Source organism: Ostrea edulis, chromosome 6, assembly GCF_947568905.1.
Source record: "Ostrea edulis chromosome 6, xbOstEdul1.1, whole genome shotgun sequence".
NCBI lineage: Eukaryota > Metazoa > Mollusca > Bivalvia > Ostreida > Ostreidae > Ostrea > Ostrea edulis.
Window position 1 is genome coordinate 70,741,823 of NC_079169.1, and position 20,000 is coordinate 70,761,822.

Below are 20,000 nucleotides of genomic sequence, written 5' to 3' on the forward strand. Positions count from 1 at the left end.
CTTCTTCTCCAGAACCACTGAGCCAATTTCAACCAAAACTTGGCACAAAGGGGAGATAATCACAAAATTAGGGTGGGGTCATTTAAAAATCTCAAGAACCACTGGGCCAGAGGACCTGAAATTATCATTAAAGATTCCTGACCTAGTGCAGATTCAAGTTTGTAGCTCACCTGAGCTGAAAGCTCAAGTGAGCTATTCTGATCATTTTTGTCCGTCGTCTGTCTGTCTGTTAAACTTTTCACATTTTCGACTTCTTCTCCAGAACCACTGGGCCAATTTCAACCAAACATGGCCAAAAGCATCCTTGGGTGAAGGGCTTTCAAGTTTGTTCAAATGAAGGGCCATGTCGCTTTCAAAGGGGAGATAATCATAAAAATGAAAAAATAGGGTGGGGTCATTTAAAAATCTTCTTCTTAAGAACCACTGGGCCAGAAGAGCTGAAATTTACCTGAAAGCTTCCTGACGTAGTGCAGATTCAAGTTTGTTTAAATCATGGCCCCTGGGGGGTAGGATGGGGCCACAAGTGGTGGGGGGGGGGTCAAAGTTTTACATACAAATATAGGAGAAAGCTTTAAAAATCTTCTTCTCAAGAACCATTGGGCCAAAGAAATTGACATTTACATGAAAGCTTTCTGACATAGTGTAGATTCAAGTATGTAAAGGGTAGTTTGGGCCATAATAGGGACTAAGGTTTTACATGGAAATATATATGGAAAGTATTCAGATATGGGCCAAAGTGACTCAGGTGAGCGATGTGGCCCATGGGCCTCTTGTTACAAATCATGACCCCTGGGGGTAGGATGGGGTCACAATAGAGACCAAAGTTTTACGTGCGAATATATAGGGAAAATCTTTAGAAATGGACCAGGGTGACTCAGGTGAGCGATGTGGCCCATGGGCCTCTCTGTTAACCTATATCTTTTATTTGTGTGAAGATATTCAAACATTAAGAACAGACATATATATATATATATATATAAATCCTTTTTTCTTTCATTTTTTCATCCAGGGTAGTTTAGAACTGTGTGCATTGGTTTTGGAAGAATTTGGGCTGTTTAGGCTAAAATCCATTATGTAAGTTCATCTTTGTGGTGCACAAATTCCATATGGTCATTTCAAATAGTTAACATTGCTTCTATTTTCAATCTGAAATTCTACATGTATTTTGTTTGAGAGATGAAAACAATCCTCGAAACATTATCACCGTTATCTTTAATTTTCCATCATACTTGTGTCAAAGAGTTGAGATTTCTTTACCAGTAATTTTATATTGACTTCGCATTGTGTGATATATAAAGTTTTTATGATTTTATTTTCTGTCTAATATATTCAATATTTAAAGGAAAAAGATAATGGTAGGAGATGGTAGGATAAATTCTAATTATTCAGAGAAACTTGATAAATACTGTGTTTGAGCTTATATACTCGATAACACAATAGAAGAATGCAATTTACTAGTTAAACTTTGATAGGATACTAAATTTAGGATGAGCCAATAAGATTATGTCTTGTTTTTCATGTTACAGGATTGGACAGAATATGAACACACACATCCGATACTTCAAAGATATTATGTTTGTGGAGGCAGAGATTTTGATTGCATCCACTGTTTAGAATACATCCTTAAGGGAAGCAGACTGCCGCCTTTACGCAATGATATAATGATTAATCATAACTATATCTGTTTTGTACCAAATAGAAAGAGCATTGATTCAGGTCATTTTCAAATCCATTGGCATACATTGTACTATACATGCAACCTTTTCAAACTTTACATTTAAGATTTTATAAAGGAAATATCTTAATGTTTCACATGTTTACCTTTCACTGTGCTATGTAATTCATTATACCTGCCATTATGCCAGTCTTCCTGAACATAATTTGTTTTCTGCAATTTCATTGGCCAAGAGGCTTAATCCTGGGTTATCAGATTGAGCATTTATATTTAGTATCCCATTGATTTTGTCAGCCCTATATAAGGAGCTGACTCAGATTTACTCACTCTGCTAGGTTAAAGAACTCTAAGGTTTGTACTTTTCACATGAATTTCGTGTTCACCTCTTATCTTTTACATAGAGTAGGAAATGAACATAACATTGAGTTAGGGAACAATTTAGATCTAACATTATAATATGTAAATACCTTAGCAGAGTCAATTTACTTGGTTCAGGGTAGTATCAGATATTACTTTTTCAGAGTTTAAGTGTTTAGGCTATCTCAATGTTTCTATAGTTAGCCTTTTCCTATGTTACTTTTAGATGTATGGAAGCCTTTTAGTGTTATAACACTATATTTATGCCCCCATTCAAAGAAGAGGGGCATATTGGTTTGCACCTGTTGGTCGGTCGGTAGACCACATGTTGTCCGCTTAATATCTTAAGAACCATTCACTTGATTGTAATATATTTCATATGTGGGTTGGTTATGAAAAGAAGAGGACCCCAATTGTTTTTCTGGTCGAAATGTCAAGGGTCAATCTACTCTGGACATAGGAAGACACTGCCTGCTCAATATCTTGAGAACCCTTTGCTTGACAGACATCAAACTTGGTACACTGGTACATCTCAAGGAGTAGATTTGAGGTCACATGGTCAAAAGTCAAGGGGTAAACTGGACATAGTAATATATTGTCTCTTATGTTTTAAGAATTATTTGCTTGATTGACACCAAACCTGGTACAGCATAAGGAGGAGATGACCCCTATTGATTTTTAGGTCACTTGGTCAATCCACTCCTGACACAGGAAGATATTGTTTGCTCAATATTTCGAATTGATGATACTACTATCAATCAAATTATGCATGTGTATAACCCTTTTCAATTTTGCACCATGGGGGCTTATATGTTTTACAAACACCTCATGTTTTATAGTTTGTGAAAGCTTGTTAGGGTCATAACTTTAGATTTTCTTATTATGGTACTTGCCCGTCAGAGACTGGACATATTATGGTATGGTGTTGTCTGTCCGGACCTTGTAAGATGGGATACAGACTGAACCGTAAGCTCCAGAATCTTACAACTTGGTACATTTGATCACCATAAAAGGAAGATGCTTATTGTTTTTTAAGGTCAAGGTTGTAGGTTCACTTAATAGGAAAACCTTGTTTGAGAAAATTACAGATTCTTGAACTGAGTATTTTGAGGAAACATTACATAGAAAGTACATGATTTGTCAAATTTCTCCCAATATTCAACTGAGAACCTTATTCTGCAGAGTATTTGTATGGGTATGGAAAATGTGTATGTGGCTATGATTTTGATTTTTGTTTAATTTTTTTGTTGTTGTTGAAAATTACAGGTTTAACCGAGTCAGTTTTTGAGGAAATATACATGTATTAAATAAATGACGGTTTGACCTTTTAACTCCTCTCACAGTTTTGAAACTTGGGTCTTTGTAAATAACTTCTTTGGTGTTTTAGAATATTTACAGATTGTTGATCATGGTAAATTTTGGGGAAATATTTTCCGCAGAGCTCTAGTTGTCTATCTACCGGCCTCCTGTCACTTTTAAGTTTAGGAGCTTTTATTCATGGAAAGAAAGTATATGACAGCCTGATGATGGCTGATACTATTTAAAGCCTTTTTATACGCCCGTCTTAAGACGGGACGTATTATGGTATGGCGTTCATGTCCGTCCGTCTGTTAGCTTTTTCGTGTCCGACCCGTAACTTAAATACTACAAGGCCTAGAATCATCAAACTTTGTCTGTAGATACATCTTGGGTAGAAGGTGTGTCGCACATTAAAACCAGGTTACTATGACTTTTCATTAAGAAGATATCCGTCTGTCCATCCGTCTGTTAGCTTTTTCGTGTCCGACCCGTAACTTAAAAACAAGGCCTAGAATCATCAAACTTTGTCTGTAGATACATCTTGGGTAGAAGGTGTGTCGCACATTAAAACCAGGTCACTGTGACTTTTCATTAAGAAGATATGGCCATATATGGCAAAAACTTGTCTGGCTCATAACTTGAAAACTATTAGACCTAGAATCACCAAAATTGGTCAACTAATGCATCTTAGGTAGAAGGTGTGTCGCATCCTACTTTAAGGTCACTTTGACATTTAATTAAGGTAATATAAAAAAAATGTTTTAATGGGTACAATCTATACTGTTAACAGTATGTGACGGGCGTATCATGTGCCGTGGCGGTGCACTTTATTCTAGAAATGGCATCAGAAAAACACCCTATGTAACCTTTTCTGCTTATACTCATTTATTTTTATTGGAAAACTTATTACTTGTTATCAGCTACTCTAAAACAATATTGACTTGTGCTATAATAAATTTGTAAACTTTACAAGTCTTTTCATTTCAAACAAGGTGTTGAACAAGTTGTTGAACATCATCTGGGATTCACAAACAAACAGGTACAACATGGAAACAGTGTGTTCCATGATTTCTGTAGTGTAACAAGTCCAGCTGATCCCAAGTACACTGTACTATTGACAATGATTGTTTTTGATAAGCACAATAGAAGTTCTACTTTGGGAGAAGCTATAATTATTTTAGTCCTAGCATACACTGCTTCCTGTTAGAGTTAGGGTGCTGTATAACTTGGTACCTCTTTGAGATAAAATGCTTTATCATCAAATCATAAAGCATCTTCCCTCTAACAGATACCAGATTATAAAGCACCCTCCCTCTAACAGGTACCAACTTATAAGGCACTCTCCCTCTAACAGGTACCAGATTATAAAGCACTCTCCCTCTAACAGGTACCAGATTATAAAACACTCTCCCTCTAACAGGTACCAACTTATAAGGCAACCTCCCTCTAACAGGTACCAGATTATAAAGCACTCTCCTTCTAACAGGTACCAACTTATAAAGCACCCTCCCTCTAACAGGTACCAGATTCTATAAAGTACCCTCCCTCTAACAGGTACCAACTTACAAAGCACACTTCCTCCAACATGTACCAGATTATAAAATATCCTCCATTTATAATCTGGTACCTGTTAGAGGGAGGTTGCTTTATTAGTTGGTACCTGTGAGAAGGAGTTTGCCTTATAAGTTAGTACTTGTTAGAGGGAGAGTGCTTTATTATTTGGTACCTGTTAGAGGGAGAGTGCTTTATTAGTTGGTACCTGTTAGAGGGAGGTTGCCTTATAAGTTGGTACCTGTTAGAAGGAGAGTGCTTTATAATCTGGTACCTGTTAGAAGGAGGTTGCCTTATAAGTTGGTACCTGTTAGAGGGAGAGTGCTTTATAAGTTGGTACCTGTTAGAGGGAGGTTGCCTTATAAGTTGGTACCTGTTAGAGGGAGAGTGCTTTATAATCTGGTACCTGTTAGAGGGAGAGTGCTTTATAATCTGGTACCTGTTAGAGGGAGAGTGTTTTATAATCTGGTACCTGTTAGAGGGAGAGTGCTTTATAATCTGGTACCTGTTAGAGGGAGGTTGCCTTATAAGTTGGTACCTGTTAGAGGGAGAGTGCTTTATAAGTTGGTACCTGTTAGAGGGAGGTTGCCTTATAAGTTGGTACCTGTTAGAGGGAGGTTGCCTTATAAGTTGGTACCTGTTAGAGGGAGAGTGCTTTATAATCTGGTACCTGTTAGAGGGAGAGTGTTTTATAATCTGGTACCTGTTAGAGGGAGGTTGCCTTATAAGTTGGTACCTGTTATAGGGAGAGTGCTTTATAATCTGGTACCTGTTAGAGGGAGAGTGCTTTATAATCTGGTACCTGTTAGAGGGAGAGTGCTTTATAAGTTGGTACCTGTTAGAGGGAGGTTGCCTTATAAGTTGGTACCTGTTAGAGGGAGGTTGCCTTATAAGTTAGTACCTGTTAGATGGGAGTGCTTTATAATCTGGTACCTGTTAGAGGGAGAGTGTTTTATAATCTGGTACCTGTTAGAGGGAGGTTGCCTTATAAGTTGGTACCTGTTATAGGGAGAGTGCTTTATAATCTGGTACCTGTTAGAGGGAGAGTGCTTTATAATCTGGTACCTGTTTGAGGGAGAGTGCTTTATAATCTGGTACCTGTTAGAGGGGGGGTGCTTTAATAGTTGGTACCTGTTAGAGGGAGGTTGCCTTATAAGTTGGTACCTGTTAGAAGGAGAGTGTTTATTAGTTGGTACCTGTTAGAGGGAGAGTGCTTTATTAGTTGGTACCTGTTAGAGGGAGAGTTCCTTATAAGTTGGTACCTGTTAGAGGGAGAGTGCTTTATTAGTTGGTACCTGTTAGAGGGAGAGTGTCTTATAAGTTGGTACCTGTTAGAGGGAGAGTGCTTTATTAGTTGGTACCTGTTAGAGGGAGAGTGCTTTATAATCTGGTACCTGTTTGAGGGAGAGTGCTTTATAATCTGGTACCTGTTAGAGGGAGAGTGCTTTATAATCTGGTACCTGTTTGAGGGAGAGTGCTTTATAATCTGGTACCTGTTAGGGGGGGGGGGGGTGCTTTAATAGTTGGTACCTGTTAGAGGGAGGTTGCCTTATAAGTTAGTACCTGTTAGAGGGAGAGTGCTTTATAATCTGGTACCTGTTAGAGGGAGAGTGCTTTATAATCCGGTACCTGTTAGAGGGATAGTGCTTTATAAGTTGGTACCTGTTACAGGGAGGTTGCCTTATAAGTTGGTACCTGTTAGAAGGAGAGTGTTTATTAGTTGGTACCTGTTAGAGGGAGAGTGCTTTATTAGTTGGTACCTGTTAGAGGGAGAGTGTCTTATAAGTTGGTACCTGTTAGAGGGAGAGTGCTTTATTAGTTGGTACCTGTTAGAGGGAGAGTGTCTTATAAGTTGGTACCTGTTAGAGGGAGAGTGCTTTATAATCTGGTACCTGTTAGAGGGAGAGTGCTTTATAATCTGGTACCTGTTAGAGGGAGAGTGTTTATTAGTTGGTACCTGTTAGAGGGAGAGTGTTTTATAATCTGGTACCTGTTAGAGGGAGAGTGCTTTATAATCTGGTACCTGTTAGAGGGAGAGTGTTTATTAGTTGGTACCTGTTAGAGGGAGAGTGCTTTATTAGTTGGTACCTGTTAGAAGGAGAGTGTTTTATAATCTGGTACCTGTTAGAGGGAGAGTGCTTTATAATCTGGTACCTGTTAGAGGGAGAGTGTTTATTAGTTGGTACCTGTTAGAGGGAGAGTGCTTTATAATCTGGTACCAGTTAGAGAGAGTGCTTTATAATCTGGTACCTGTTAGAGGGAAGGTACTTTAAGTTGGTACCCATAGTATGTTACAACATAGACCATAGCATATCTTGCGCATCTGACAAGTTAAACGTTATAAACTACTATCATCAGTTAACTGAAAATTAGAAAGTTCAATACATTGATAAAATTGAAGTTCTGTACAGTTTTAGTTTCAATTAAAATAACTAGTACGAATAAATAACACTACTGCTATTATAGACAATGAAGTACAGAAGACATCAGGAATTAATTGAAAAGTGGAGTATATAATATGTATCGGTACTGCATGTCTGAAAGTGCACAAGATTTAAAAACAAAATCGATTGCTTTTAGATAGTCAATATCATAGGCGTAGCTTGGGTTATAATATTACCGAGGCAGGGGGTCTGGGGTTTGCGCCCCCCAGAAGCTATCGACATTTTAACAACGTAAAAGTTTTTGTTTTTTTTTACCGAGGCAGCTGCCACGGTTGCCTCAATGGAAGCTACGCCACTGAATATTGACATTTATGGTCATAAACTGGTGATTATACAATGTTTGTAACTTCCATCTCTTACTTCTGGGAAAGTTGGAAAAACGTCATTATATTTTGCTGCTATTTTCTTGTGTATAAAGATCTACGTGACGCAGATTCTTGTGCATAGAAAATCGTCTTACTTAATGAGGACTTGTTCTTAAACCTCGGGTTGTCTTTTACAAAAAATATCATTTTACATGTATTCACATTTCATTTACGAAATGACACTACGCCGTTCTTAATGACAGTTATGATGTTCTAATAAATATTTCACAATTTCCTAGAAATTTTAAATAATCACCATTGCATTTCTGAAATCAAGGTCGCCGCCCTGAATTTTTATCGCCCATATGATATGTACAGGCTAGACAATCAAGACAACTGCATTTGTCCAAATTCCGTGGTCTTTGTTTGAAGAACAGGGATATCAGTTTTCAAACAACAAATATGTAAAAGTCTTGATATCCTCTATGGAAAATAACATTTCAAGTTGATTTAAAGTGTACACATTGTTAATTGTAATTAAGCGTATTTCATATCAATGTGCTGTCACAACATTCCGTGAAATTATGAATACTACGACGTTCTAATGGTGTATCAAGATTTTAAAATATTCTGCCCGAAATTTGTACATCAATGATTTAGAAATATCAGTCTAATATTTTGGGGAGGGTGTGATGCTAATACATCCATTATAACACACGGTACCTAATATGCATTAAAAAAAATTATATGTTTATGCATAGAATTACCATTTTTCTCAATTCACTGCAACAGTGTATCATTCTTGTTAACAATGTAGATTATTAATATTTGTCAGGGTTTTTTAATACTTGCTTATGTAATTTAGACGCGGGTTGTGTCGAAAATCTGAGTTTTAAATAATCAACAGTGTTGTGCTTCTCATTTTTAGAGCCGATCGATTGATTTAAATATGATTGAAAGTATTCATGTTTCCTACGTAATTGATAATAAATATACATGTGTTTGCCAACCACAATGGAGCTCCAACAGGACCTATTTTACCTAATATTGGTCTATCAAGAAATAAGTATAAAAGAATTGACACACGACGATTATTCGTACGAATCATTGTGAATTATAAATTGGCACGAGGGATAACTCGTACCTACATAAGATGAGATAACTCGTGGTCGTCACCCTGTAAGCGTACGTCACCCTGTAAGCGGTACCAGATAGCCTCGACATACTTACCGATCTTGCAAAAATCTTTTGATTCCCGGGCAATATGGTACTAATATCTCATGTTTTATAAATTAATATACCTCGCGGACACTACTAAAGACAGAGATATTTCCGGCACCAACGGTCTCTTCGTAGATATGTTTGGTCTATCGTCCCGCTTTCCAATATTTGATATTTTCTATCTTTTTTTGCGCAAGAGTTAGCCTATTGTGATGAAATACAGGGGCAATTAACTCATTGTATAGGGGCAGGTAACTCGTGGTCGCCGCCCTGCAAGCGGTACCAAATAGCGTTAACCCTCTAGATACGATAGAATTTTTTTCCAGTTTTTCTGGTCTAAGGATTAATTCTTCTAAAACAAAAATTGTTTGAATTGGTTCAAAGAAATTTTCAGATCAAGTTTTTCACCATACAAGATGGAAATTAGATTGGGGATCAACAACTTTTAATTTATTGGGTATTAATTTTTCAGTTGACCTTACAGAAATTGAAGATATAAATTTCGGAATTCAAATACCAAAAATCGTTGCTCTTACTGAACAGTGGAAAAGAAGGATTCTTACTCCCATTGGGCGGGCTACTGTCATTAAAACCTTGCTTATTCCAAAATTGAATCATTTGTTTATATCACTTCCTACTCCAAAGAAAGAAACAATCTCTTATTTATACAAAATTATTTTTGAATTCCTATGGAAATCTAGTGTAGATAAAGTTAAGAGGTCTGTGATAACACAAGACTATCTATCGGGTGGTATCAAGATGGTTGATATAAGCAATTTTATTACATCTTTGAAATGCTCTTGGATTAAAAGGCTTACTAGGTCCAACTGTCAGAAACCATGGATGAATATTTTTTTTGCCATGTATGGAAATGATATTTTAAAGAAATTATATGACTTTGGAGATAGTTTTATTGTGGAACAATTATGTGTTAAAAGCAATGTTTTTTGGAAGGATGTTTTTAATGCTTGGTTTTTTTATTTGAAGACTAGTCAAAATCTTCCAAATATTAAAAATAATTTTCATATTATTCCAGTGTGGTACAATTCTAATATTAGAATTGCGGGAAAACCTGTGTTTTATGAGAAATGGTATGAAAAGGGGATTAAAGCTGTTCAAGATTTTTTTGATACTGATTGTAACTTCCATACCATAGAAAAATTTCAGTGTTTATACAATCTTCAAGAAGTATGTGTAATGAAATACAATAGCATTATTACTGCAATTTCAAAATATTTAAAACGTCTGTCAATTGATAGACACTCAACCAAACAAAATGTTAATCCATGTATGCCTATATTTTTTGAACCAGTTTTATTACATGAAAGATGTTCTAATATTATTTACAATATTTTAAATGCAAAAGAAGATCTCCCAACTTCTATGGGCAAGTGGAAAACTGAACTATCTTCATATGGAGTAGATGATATTTCAGTGCAAGATCTGTTTAAAATTTGTTTCAAAACATCTAGTGATTCTTCTGTTCAGTGGCTACAGTTTAGAATTTTACATAGAATTCTTCCTGTTGGTTATTATTTGAAAAACATTAGTGTTAAAACAGATGATCTCTGTAGATTTTGTACAAGTAATATTGAAACAATAACACATATTTTTACTTCGTGTAATAAGACCCAAACATTGTGGAGTGAGTTAAGTCTTCATATATATAGAAAAATTTCAGAAAGAATTGGTTTTAATGTGTCAAATATAATATTTGGTGAAATTCCACTGTCTTTAAATAATAAAGCCATAAACTTTATAATTTTATATGCTAAACAATACATATTTATCTGTTTAATGCAGAATAAAGAACCAAATCTTGTTAGATTACTATGTCACTTAAAGTTTAAATATCATGTAGAGAAATATGCTGCAATTCAAGCATTTAAAATACATAACTTTGATAAAATATGGATGAAGTGGGAAAATATTTTTGCAATTGATTAATTATTACTACATGTACTAGTCATTATTTTTAGTACATGTATTATTGTTATTATTATTACTTTCACTATTGTACAGCAAGTAACCTAAACCACAGGGAGATGTATGCATGTATGAAAGGTATGTTTGTGTAAGTGTTTGATGTATTGTATGAAACCAAAAAAATAAATAAATTATAAAAAAAAAAAAAAAAAAAAGAACTTGAAATTGATTATGACAGTTTCATATTTTGCTTTGAACGCATATTTGAAATATACTCCTGTCTGTCAAAATGCCCCCGGGGACATTGACTGGTCAATAAGAAGTGCTTTGTATCAGCTTGTATCCACCCTATTAATTGATCCTATTGTGATAACGGTTTTTAGAACAGAAAAAATTGCACAGTGCAAGATAAGATTTCTTTGAACCAGTTCTTCTCCTTGGGGGCGTATAAAGCAGAGGGTAATTACATGAAAGAAAAAAGACCAAAAAAGAAAAAAAGAAAGAAAAAAAAAAACAAAAAACAAAAGGAAATCTTTTTGACCACTCCCATTAATTATTCTGGTTTTATTTTGTTTAAACATCTTGATTGACATATACCATGTCGGCATACAGTCATAAACATTGATATCAAAACTAAAAACAGATTAGGGATCTAATGCATGCTAACACTCGTAAGGTAGGCCTATACAAAATACATACTCCATAAACACATTTATCAATGTTTATATATTCACGCACATGTACATATTTGAAACATGTTTTCAGGAAACAACAGATCCCTCTTGCAGCTGCAATATATTTGTAGGATTTAAAAAAAATCCTATTGGATTGTTACTAGTTTAAATGTGTTAGTTATTTTAACATCAAAATTATGATCAATCTATTGTCGTTAGAGAAGTCGAGAGACATAGCCTTCATCCATGAAGGCTATTCCTCTCGACTTCTCTAAAGAGAATAATGATCAATCATACTTTCATGGAACAATATAGATCTATTACAAATTGATTAATTAGTTCTGAGTTTGTATAGCAGTTGGATATCGTATTGGTTGTAGATGACAATGAAAATAAAACTCTTATTGTGTTCCTGTATATATAAAATAATACCATGTTTATCATATATGGGGGGAAATATCTCGGTCATGTTTTCATGTACTAGATCTAGATCATGGTCATGGCGGGGGGCGGGGGAAGGCGAGTAAAAATCACTTCCAAACCCCATAATTTTTTTTTTTTTTTTATTAAAAATGATTCGTAAACCCTAAAGGATGAAACAAGTTTTCAATTATTTTTGCACCGGTTCAAGGTTAATTATCTGGAAATCCAGTAATTCCTTACCAGAGGGTGCTCGAGTAAAGCTTGTATAATTAGCCCTCTGGTGAGACTGAAACCGAATATAATCCGGAAGAGTCCATGGGATTCTAAAATTACCCAATCCGTTTCATTTGCTGCGGGACTATTTTCTCATCGTGATTCGACAGCATGATGATCATATGGAGGGACTCTTTGGCGATTTAATAGTAGTTTCGGGAGTGTTTATACAGTTATATAAAACGTTTGTTTTGATAAACTTTATGCTGAATAATGGCAGAATCAAGTCTTGACGATTTTTTTGCCAAGAAGGACAAGAGTAAAAAGAAAAATAAATCAAAAATTACCCCTGGTGACATTTTGTCACAACAGGAAAAAGAACTAGGTTCAAAGAAAGAGAAAAGAAAGAAGAAAAAAGAGGGCGAAACTTCACAGCCATCTGGTTCAGGAGCCGAGGGCCAAACAAAGAAGTTAGAGGTACTTAATATTCAAATATAGTAAAATTACGATGTAATATTTACCGATTCTGTTTTTCCTAACACGTGTAGCATGTAGTAGCCTACATTAGTATTTTTAAATGTTGTGTCGACAAAATGTCATTTGAAATTTTGCTTTATTGTTGTGTACAGTTTCTGGGCTCACACCATGCACACTGGACCAAAACTTTGTGTCACAACCTGTGCATTGACCTGTTGACTTGTACATGTTGAATTGTTTACTATATTCGTACATCATATAGGCTGTACAACATAGTTTTGCTTAATTCATTACCATTTTCATTACATAATGTAATAAAATTGTAATTCGTTTTAAGTCTTTTCAGTCTGTCAATGGTCAATGACATTGGAGCTTATTGAAATATATGTTTTATTGTTTTTGACCACCTAGTACTAGTAGTGACCATTTTGATCCCACGCTGATCATACATTATTCTCTTTAGAGAAGTTGAAAGGCATAGCCTTCATCGACTTCTCTTCGCAAGCATTCATGTTTGGATTCTGGAAAACGTGTAAATGCCGGAGTCGGTGATGGTTTATGCTTCGATCAACGTTTCGACTCCGATGTGCCTAGATTTACGCAATAGACAACTTGTTTTCAAATACTTAACATCAATGCACAAAACCGTCACAAGGAAATCAAAACTTACTAGCTTTTAATCCATTTTCAACATGCCCCTGTCCCGGGTTTAAATCGCAACTCTGATTACGTCAGCCTGCTTTTCTCTTAACTGGTCCCCTATTGTGACAGCTCTCAAGACCAGTTAACGTAAACCCGGGACAATACTGAAATGGTTTTATGTGTCTAAAGAAGTATGATACTGAGAAATATTTTCACAAATTCCATAATTTGATTGTTATTGAGACCTTTAGATATTTCATCATTTCTGATTTTCTATACATATACTTTCTGTGATGTAATAAAAAAAAAAAACTACAGAATTTTACTACACTTAATGATGATTGATGAACAAAAAAACAAACAAACAAAAAAAAAACATCAATTAGCATTGGCTTTTTGACCTATTTCTGACCACAGGGGACTATTGTCTTGAGTTCTGCCAAGCATATGAAAGTCCAGCAGTAGGAAGTTGACATGTTCTGCAATCAAAACAAAGGACTTTAATTGGAGTGAATTATGTATCAGACTGAATTCATACACCATCCAATTTATTGTTTCACATGAATTTTAATGTACTTACAGGGATGACAGTGTGAGTGGGGTTGAAAAAATGTGAAATTTTGTGTAGTCTGTATGTATGCCTGGTACCAAAACCCCTACCCCTGGGATCATGAAATTTACAATTTTGGTAAAGGGCTACCTGCTCCTTCTAAGAATCCTTTTAGTTTCAATTTAGTATCAAAAGCATAAAAGAATATGTTATAGTTCAGTTATTCTGAAGGTCTGTCGGGCATTGGCAAATGTCTGGTAATTTTTGTTTTGGTCTGATCAATATCAGTTGTTGGCTGGACCAAGTGTCTGATAAATTTTTTTTTCCCAATGAAATACACATGATTAGATAAATTTTCAATTTTTAGCAGCATGTCCCAAAATTTATTCTGTTCTTTAGTTGTTGCAAACAGAAAACATGTTTACGTTTAACTTAAATATTTATCAAACTTGCAATCATTTTCAATTTCCCCGAGAGTGTGATGATACAATTGAGCAATATCCCGTGAAACTACAGACGTCTTTGAAGCGTTTGAATTAGGTAATAAATAACAGGTAAATAAAGTGTTTAAACTACTCTGATTAAGAAGTACCATTCAACCAACTTCGGCAGATTCCAGTTCCCTACATCTAGGAATTAACTGAAGTGATCTGAGTGCAAGAAGTACTTTAACAACATGGGCACGTTTGATTGAACAATTTGAATTTGAGTTATGCAAGTTGCTCGAGTTTAAAAAAACCCATGAGTATTTCATAACACTAGTTTTGAACACGGGTTGGAAAAGTTTACTCCACTGACGAATCTGAAGTGAAATACTTGGGCTAATAAAGTAGGTCGCTGATGCCATTTTGGGCCAGAAAGTTCAAATTTACATGAAAGCTTCCTAACATAGTGCAGATTCAAGTTTGTTAAAATCATGGCCCCCGGGGAAAAGGTAGGGTGACAATAGGGGATCAAAGTTTTACATGGTAATATGTAGGCCTAAGGAAGATCTTTAAAAATCTTCTCAAGAATCATTGGGCCAGAAAGTTCAAATTTACATGAAATTTTAAGCTTCCTGATATAGTGTAAATTCAGTTTTGTTAATATCATGGCCCCCAAGGGTAGGGTAGGGCCACAATAAGGGATTATTTTGCCTATAAAATTTCAGTCTGGTAAAATGTGATTTGGTCCAGTAATATATCAACCATTACTGGACCAAATGTTCAGTAAGTACCAGAAGACCTTGGGAAGCACTGATAGTTTACTCAACTGGATTTCTGACTATTTCATATTCATACAGTCTGTCTCTAAGTTAACTGAGAATACTATTTGAAAACAAGCAACAAGTCTTTTTGATGTTTTTTGATGAATAGTATAAATAATGTCAATCTTGGCTGGATACTTGGACTGGCGCCTTCACCGAATCGGAGCAGTCCTTCTTAATTCATGTTTGGAGATTTACATTCAACTTGGGCTGGTTTTAGCACTTAGATGTCACAGCCTTTCGCTTAAATTCAGATAAGTAATTTAACTATTAAACTTATAATGCTGCATCACTCACCGTTGAGGTATGAAAATTTCAAAATAAAAAGTCTCTAAATTGTCCATTCAAGTGAAGACTCCCATAGCAAAACTTGTATATCTCCTGGTATTGAAGAGTTCCTGTGGTCATGGTAGTTTATTTTTCTTTATTAGTGATTTACAGTAGGTATTGGCAGTTACAGCATATTGATAGTTTTAAAAAAGCAGACAATAGGACCTCTTCAATATCAGGAGATAAACAATACTATGCCATGGAAGTCTTCATTTGAACAGAAAATTTAGTGACAGTTTTATTTTGGGATTTTCATACCTAGACGGTAAGTAATGCAACATTATTAGTGATAGGGGGTTAGTTTATTTAAAGTCAACAACAGTACCACCTAAGTGAGGATGACGAATAAGTTAATTTGTAGGAGGACGATGAATGGGTTGATTTTGATATTGTTTTGTAGGAGGATGATGAATGGGTTGATTTTGATATTGTTTTGTAGGAGGACGATGAATGGGTTGATTTTGATATTGTTTTGTAGGAGGACGATGGATGGGTTGATTTTGATATTGTTTTGTAGGAGGACGATGGATGGGTTGATTTTGATATTGTTTTGTAGGAGGACGATGAATGGGTTGATTTTGATATTGTTTTGTAGGAGGACGATGAATGGGTTGATTTTGTTTTGTAGGAGGACGATGAATGGGTTGATTTTGATATTGTTTTGTAGGAGGACGATGGATGGGTTGATTTTGATATTTATTGTGTTGTAGGAGGACGATGAATGGGTTGATTTTGAGCAAGAAACAGAAAAAGACTACACTGGACTGAGAATTCAAAACCTCCAGATCAAGTGAGTCTATATTTTGACATTTTCAAGCATTCCATCTTATTAAAATGAACTTTACATCCTACTCAGGCAAAGATATATTTGAATGTTTTGGACACTAGAATACATAATATAAATTATACTTTTTCAATGAAAATACAAAGGATGATATTTTATTGACCTACATTACAGTAAAGAAAAGTCGGAGCAAGAGGAAGAAGGCAATGAGAATGAAAATGACGATGAGTGTGATGAAAATGGAGAGAAGAGGGAAGGTGCACAAGGCCCCTGGAATGTAAGTCAGGGGCAGACAACTCAACAACCAGCACCTCAGGCTGCAGGTAATGAAAAAAATTATTGAGTTTTAATCTGCTGGTACAAAAATATCTGTCCAAGTCCAGTTTGGTTTGTATGTTGCTCATCAAATACATGAATGTATTATACAGGGAATGGAAATACCTTATATACAAGTAATATTATACACCTATTTACTGGCTATGAGGACAATAGCAAGTTTCGGGAAATAGTTGCTGTCTTGGGGGACAATAAACTTGCTATTTTCCGAATAGTCAGTAAATAGGTGTTTTATTATACCAAAGTAGACTTTACTTGTGTCAGACATACCAAAGTGAAGTTTACCCATCTCCAACTAATTAGAGTTATCAGACTTTGACGTCACACTCGATAACACTAGAGATATTCCGAAAAAGAAAACGCTGGAAAATATAGCATCCGGTAAATAGTTTCGAAACTATTTCCCTATGCCAAAAGCATCCTTGGGTGAAGGGCTTTCAAGTTTGTTCAAATGAAGGGCCATGTCCCTTTCAAAGGGGAGATTCAAGTTTGTTCAAATGAAGGGCCATGTCCCTTTCAAAGGGGAGATAATCACAAAAATGCAAAAATAGGGTGGGGTCATTTAATAATCTTCTTCTCAAGAACCACTGGGCCAGAAGAGCTGAAATGTACCTGAAAGCTTCCTGACATATTGCAGATTCAAGTTTGTTCAAATCATGGCCCCCGGTGGTAGGATGGGGCCACAAGGGTGGATCAAAGTTTTATATACAAATATATAGGGAAAAACTTTAAAAATCTTCTTCTCAAGAACCACCAAGCCAGAAAAGCTGAGATTTACATGAAAGCTTCCTGACATAATGCAGATTCAAGTTTGTTCAAATCATGGGCCCCGGGGGTTGGATGGGGCCACAATAGGGGATCAAAGTTTTACATACAAATATATAGGAAAAATCTTCTCAAGAACCACTGAGCCAGAAAAGCTGATTTTTACATGAAAACTTTCTGACATAGTGCAGATTCAAGTTTGTTCAAATCATGGCCCCTGGGGGTAGGATGAGGCCACAAGTGGGGGGGGGATCAAAGTTTTACATACAAATATAGGAAAAATCTTTAAAAATCTTCTTCTCAAGAACCATTGGGCCAAAGAAGTTGACATTTACATGAAAGCTTTCTGACATGTGTAGATTCAAGTTTGCAAAGGGTAGTTTGGGCCATAATAGGGACTAAGGTTTTACATGCAAATATATATGGAAAGTCTTCAGATATGGGCCAAGGTGACTCAGGTGAGCGATGTGGCCCATGGGCCTCTTGTTTTTTAATGAATCCAGGTGGAAAGAAGAGTGTTTGCATTTTTACATTCTTGATTTTTAGGGACTGGTATTTTCAGAAAAATGAAATTGAGCACCCAATCTTTAGTAGGGCAATTTTAATTATGCAATTTCTGTTTGTAATTATAGGAATTGATATTATCGTACATGCGATAAATTTTGACATATTGTCCCCATTCATTAGAACTTAAGGTAGCTCCATCCTCATGTGACTTTTCAACATTAATGGTTAAAAGTGGAAAAACTTTATTAATTTCCACTCAATATAGTTTAATTTAATTAATAACCAAAGAAAATGTATATGTTGCCACCTTTTTAAAGATGTCAGACATATAAAAACAGAAGTACACATTAACATCAGAAAATCACACATTTTCGTTAAACAGAATAATATAAATAGATAAAAACTTGTTGAAATGACAAAATCTAGATATCAACAGTTTTAAAAAACTGCTAATTCATAAATATGTGTAGATTGATTGTGGATATTAGGGAAACCAATGTATAATAGACATCCAGTAGAGGAAATTCCAGCAGAGGAGTTATTGCCCTTGACAATTTTTTAAAATCATAATTAATTGATTATCTATGGGAAATATAAACTTTTTCAGTATTTATAGTTTACCAGATTTTTTATTATATCCAGCGAATAATATTCCTCAGAAAGATATATTTCTATCATGCGCAAAGTTTAATTTATTAAGATTTTTGCAAAAACCTATGACATCACACGAAGATCGATCAACCTTAACAGAAAAATTAAAAATGTACAATTTTGGGGGGGGTGGGGGTGGGATTGTTATAGTCCCGATATCTTTAAACACAAAAAATAAAACTAGCAGTAGGACTGTAGCTCAATGGGGAAAAGTTTGGATAAACCAGTGAGTTACCAATCCACTTGTGAAATTCACCTTCCATTTACAACACAACTTTTTCTGTGCATGATTTGGGTCTTGTATCAATATACAGAATATGGCGTACTTTAGTGTGCACTGGAGCCTTTTGATTTCAAACAGATCATGTCATTAGGTGTCTGAGATGAATATAAAGTTGCAGAGATATACCCAAGCTATCATAATGAGGGGTGGTCAATACAGAGATATACCCAAGCTATCATAATGAGGGGTGGTCAAAATTGTTTGAAAACAATTTACCATGCATTTTATAATTTTACATTATTGAATTGATTTATTTTGAAATTAGAGATTAAATCTGTAATTAAAATATTAAATTTTTTTAATTGTTATTGAAAACAGACTGTGGCAAAGGTTGTTAGAAATCAGTAATTTATAGATGCACACCAAGATAAAGCTTTCATTTGAATAGTTTACAGAAATTCTTTAAACTTTACGCTTTCAACTTTTATGATTTTATAAATGCCATTGAATTAAAACTAGCAGCATATAAATATACAGGTAAAGTATATCACCTGTGTTTCTCTTTGTTAATTAGACAACATGCCAGCTGCTGGCAGTAAATATATACAACTTCACCCAACACAAGTCACTGAATATGTAGCTAAACCGTAAATACCAATGCATTTCTAGATGTTCAGATCCTTTTTGTAATGTATTGAAGTTATCTATCCCTCAGTTTAAATTCTTTGATCTTGTTTATATATGAATTATCAATATGTTTTATTTGTAGCACTAGGTGTGGATGAAGCAAAGATAAATTTATACATCTTGTGTTGTAGCTGCTCCACCTCCTGTCGAGGAAAGTAAATCGGACACAACTCCCGCCCGCACCACCGGCAAGTACATCCCCCCCTCGCTGAGGGCAGGCATGAGTGCCAGTTCGAGTTCGGCAGATTCCCCTGTAAAACCTGTGCCCCGGCGTAAAAGAGTGGCTCCTAATTTACACAGCGAGGAAGACTTCCCTACTTTGGGAGGAGGACCCACTCCTGCTGAGCTCAGGTAGGTCGAGTCGTCGTGATGAATCATCTGATAGTATCGAGATGTTCGGATTATTTTGATGAAATAAAAAATGCGTAGGACTAAAAATTGTGATTTGTTAACCCTTTGCAACCATCAATGTTGACCTATGCATAAGTAGGTAGGAAAAAGAATATTAAGTTTTGATCTAAAACTTAAAATAGTGACATTCATTGAGCTGTATCTAAAAACTGTTGGGAAGTTTTTAGATACAGAAAATACATAATATAATTATAGTAAATAGATGACATGCACAGTAACATTTCATGAAAAGGTCCATGCATAGCATGAACAATTCTTGAGAGTAATAGCACTACTTTTATTACAGTCAGTTTCTTTTTAGTT

General features: G+C 35.4%; 1 protein-coding gene and 1 long non-coding RNA gene across 2 annotated transcripts in view; both read left to right on the forward strand.

Annotated features, from left to right (window-relative positions):
• LOC130046929 (uncharacterized) overlaps positions 1–4,303 on the forward strand; it is a 7,378-nt gene extending 3,075 nt beyond the window's left edge. Inside the window, exons 5-6 of the long non-coding RNA XR_008796000.1 lie at positions 1,010–1,074; positions 1,527–4,303. This is a non-coding gene — a long non-coding RNA (uncharacterized LOC130046929). The remainder of the gene's footprint in view (positions 1–1,009; positions 1,075–1,526) is intronic.
• A 7,807-nt stretch (positions 4,304–12,110) lies between these two features.
• The window catches only part of LOC125683637 (protein CDV3 homolog), a 12,636-nt gene continuing 4,746 nt past the window's right edge, over positions 12,111–20,000 (forward strand). The window contains exons 1-4 of the mRNA XM_048924998.2: positions 12,111–12,565; positions 16,044–16,123; positions 16,292–16,440; positions 19,418–19,637. Of these exons, the coding sequence (XP_048780955.2) occupies positions 12,362–12,565; positions 16,044–16,123; positions 16,292–16,440; positions 19,418–19,637 (653 nt within the window). The 5' untranslated portion in view covers positions 12,111–12,361. The remainder of the gene's footprint in view (positions 12,566–16,043; positions 16,124–16,291; positions 16,441–19,417; positions 19,638–20,000) is intronic.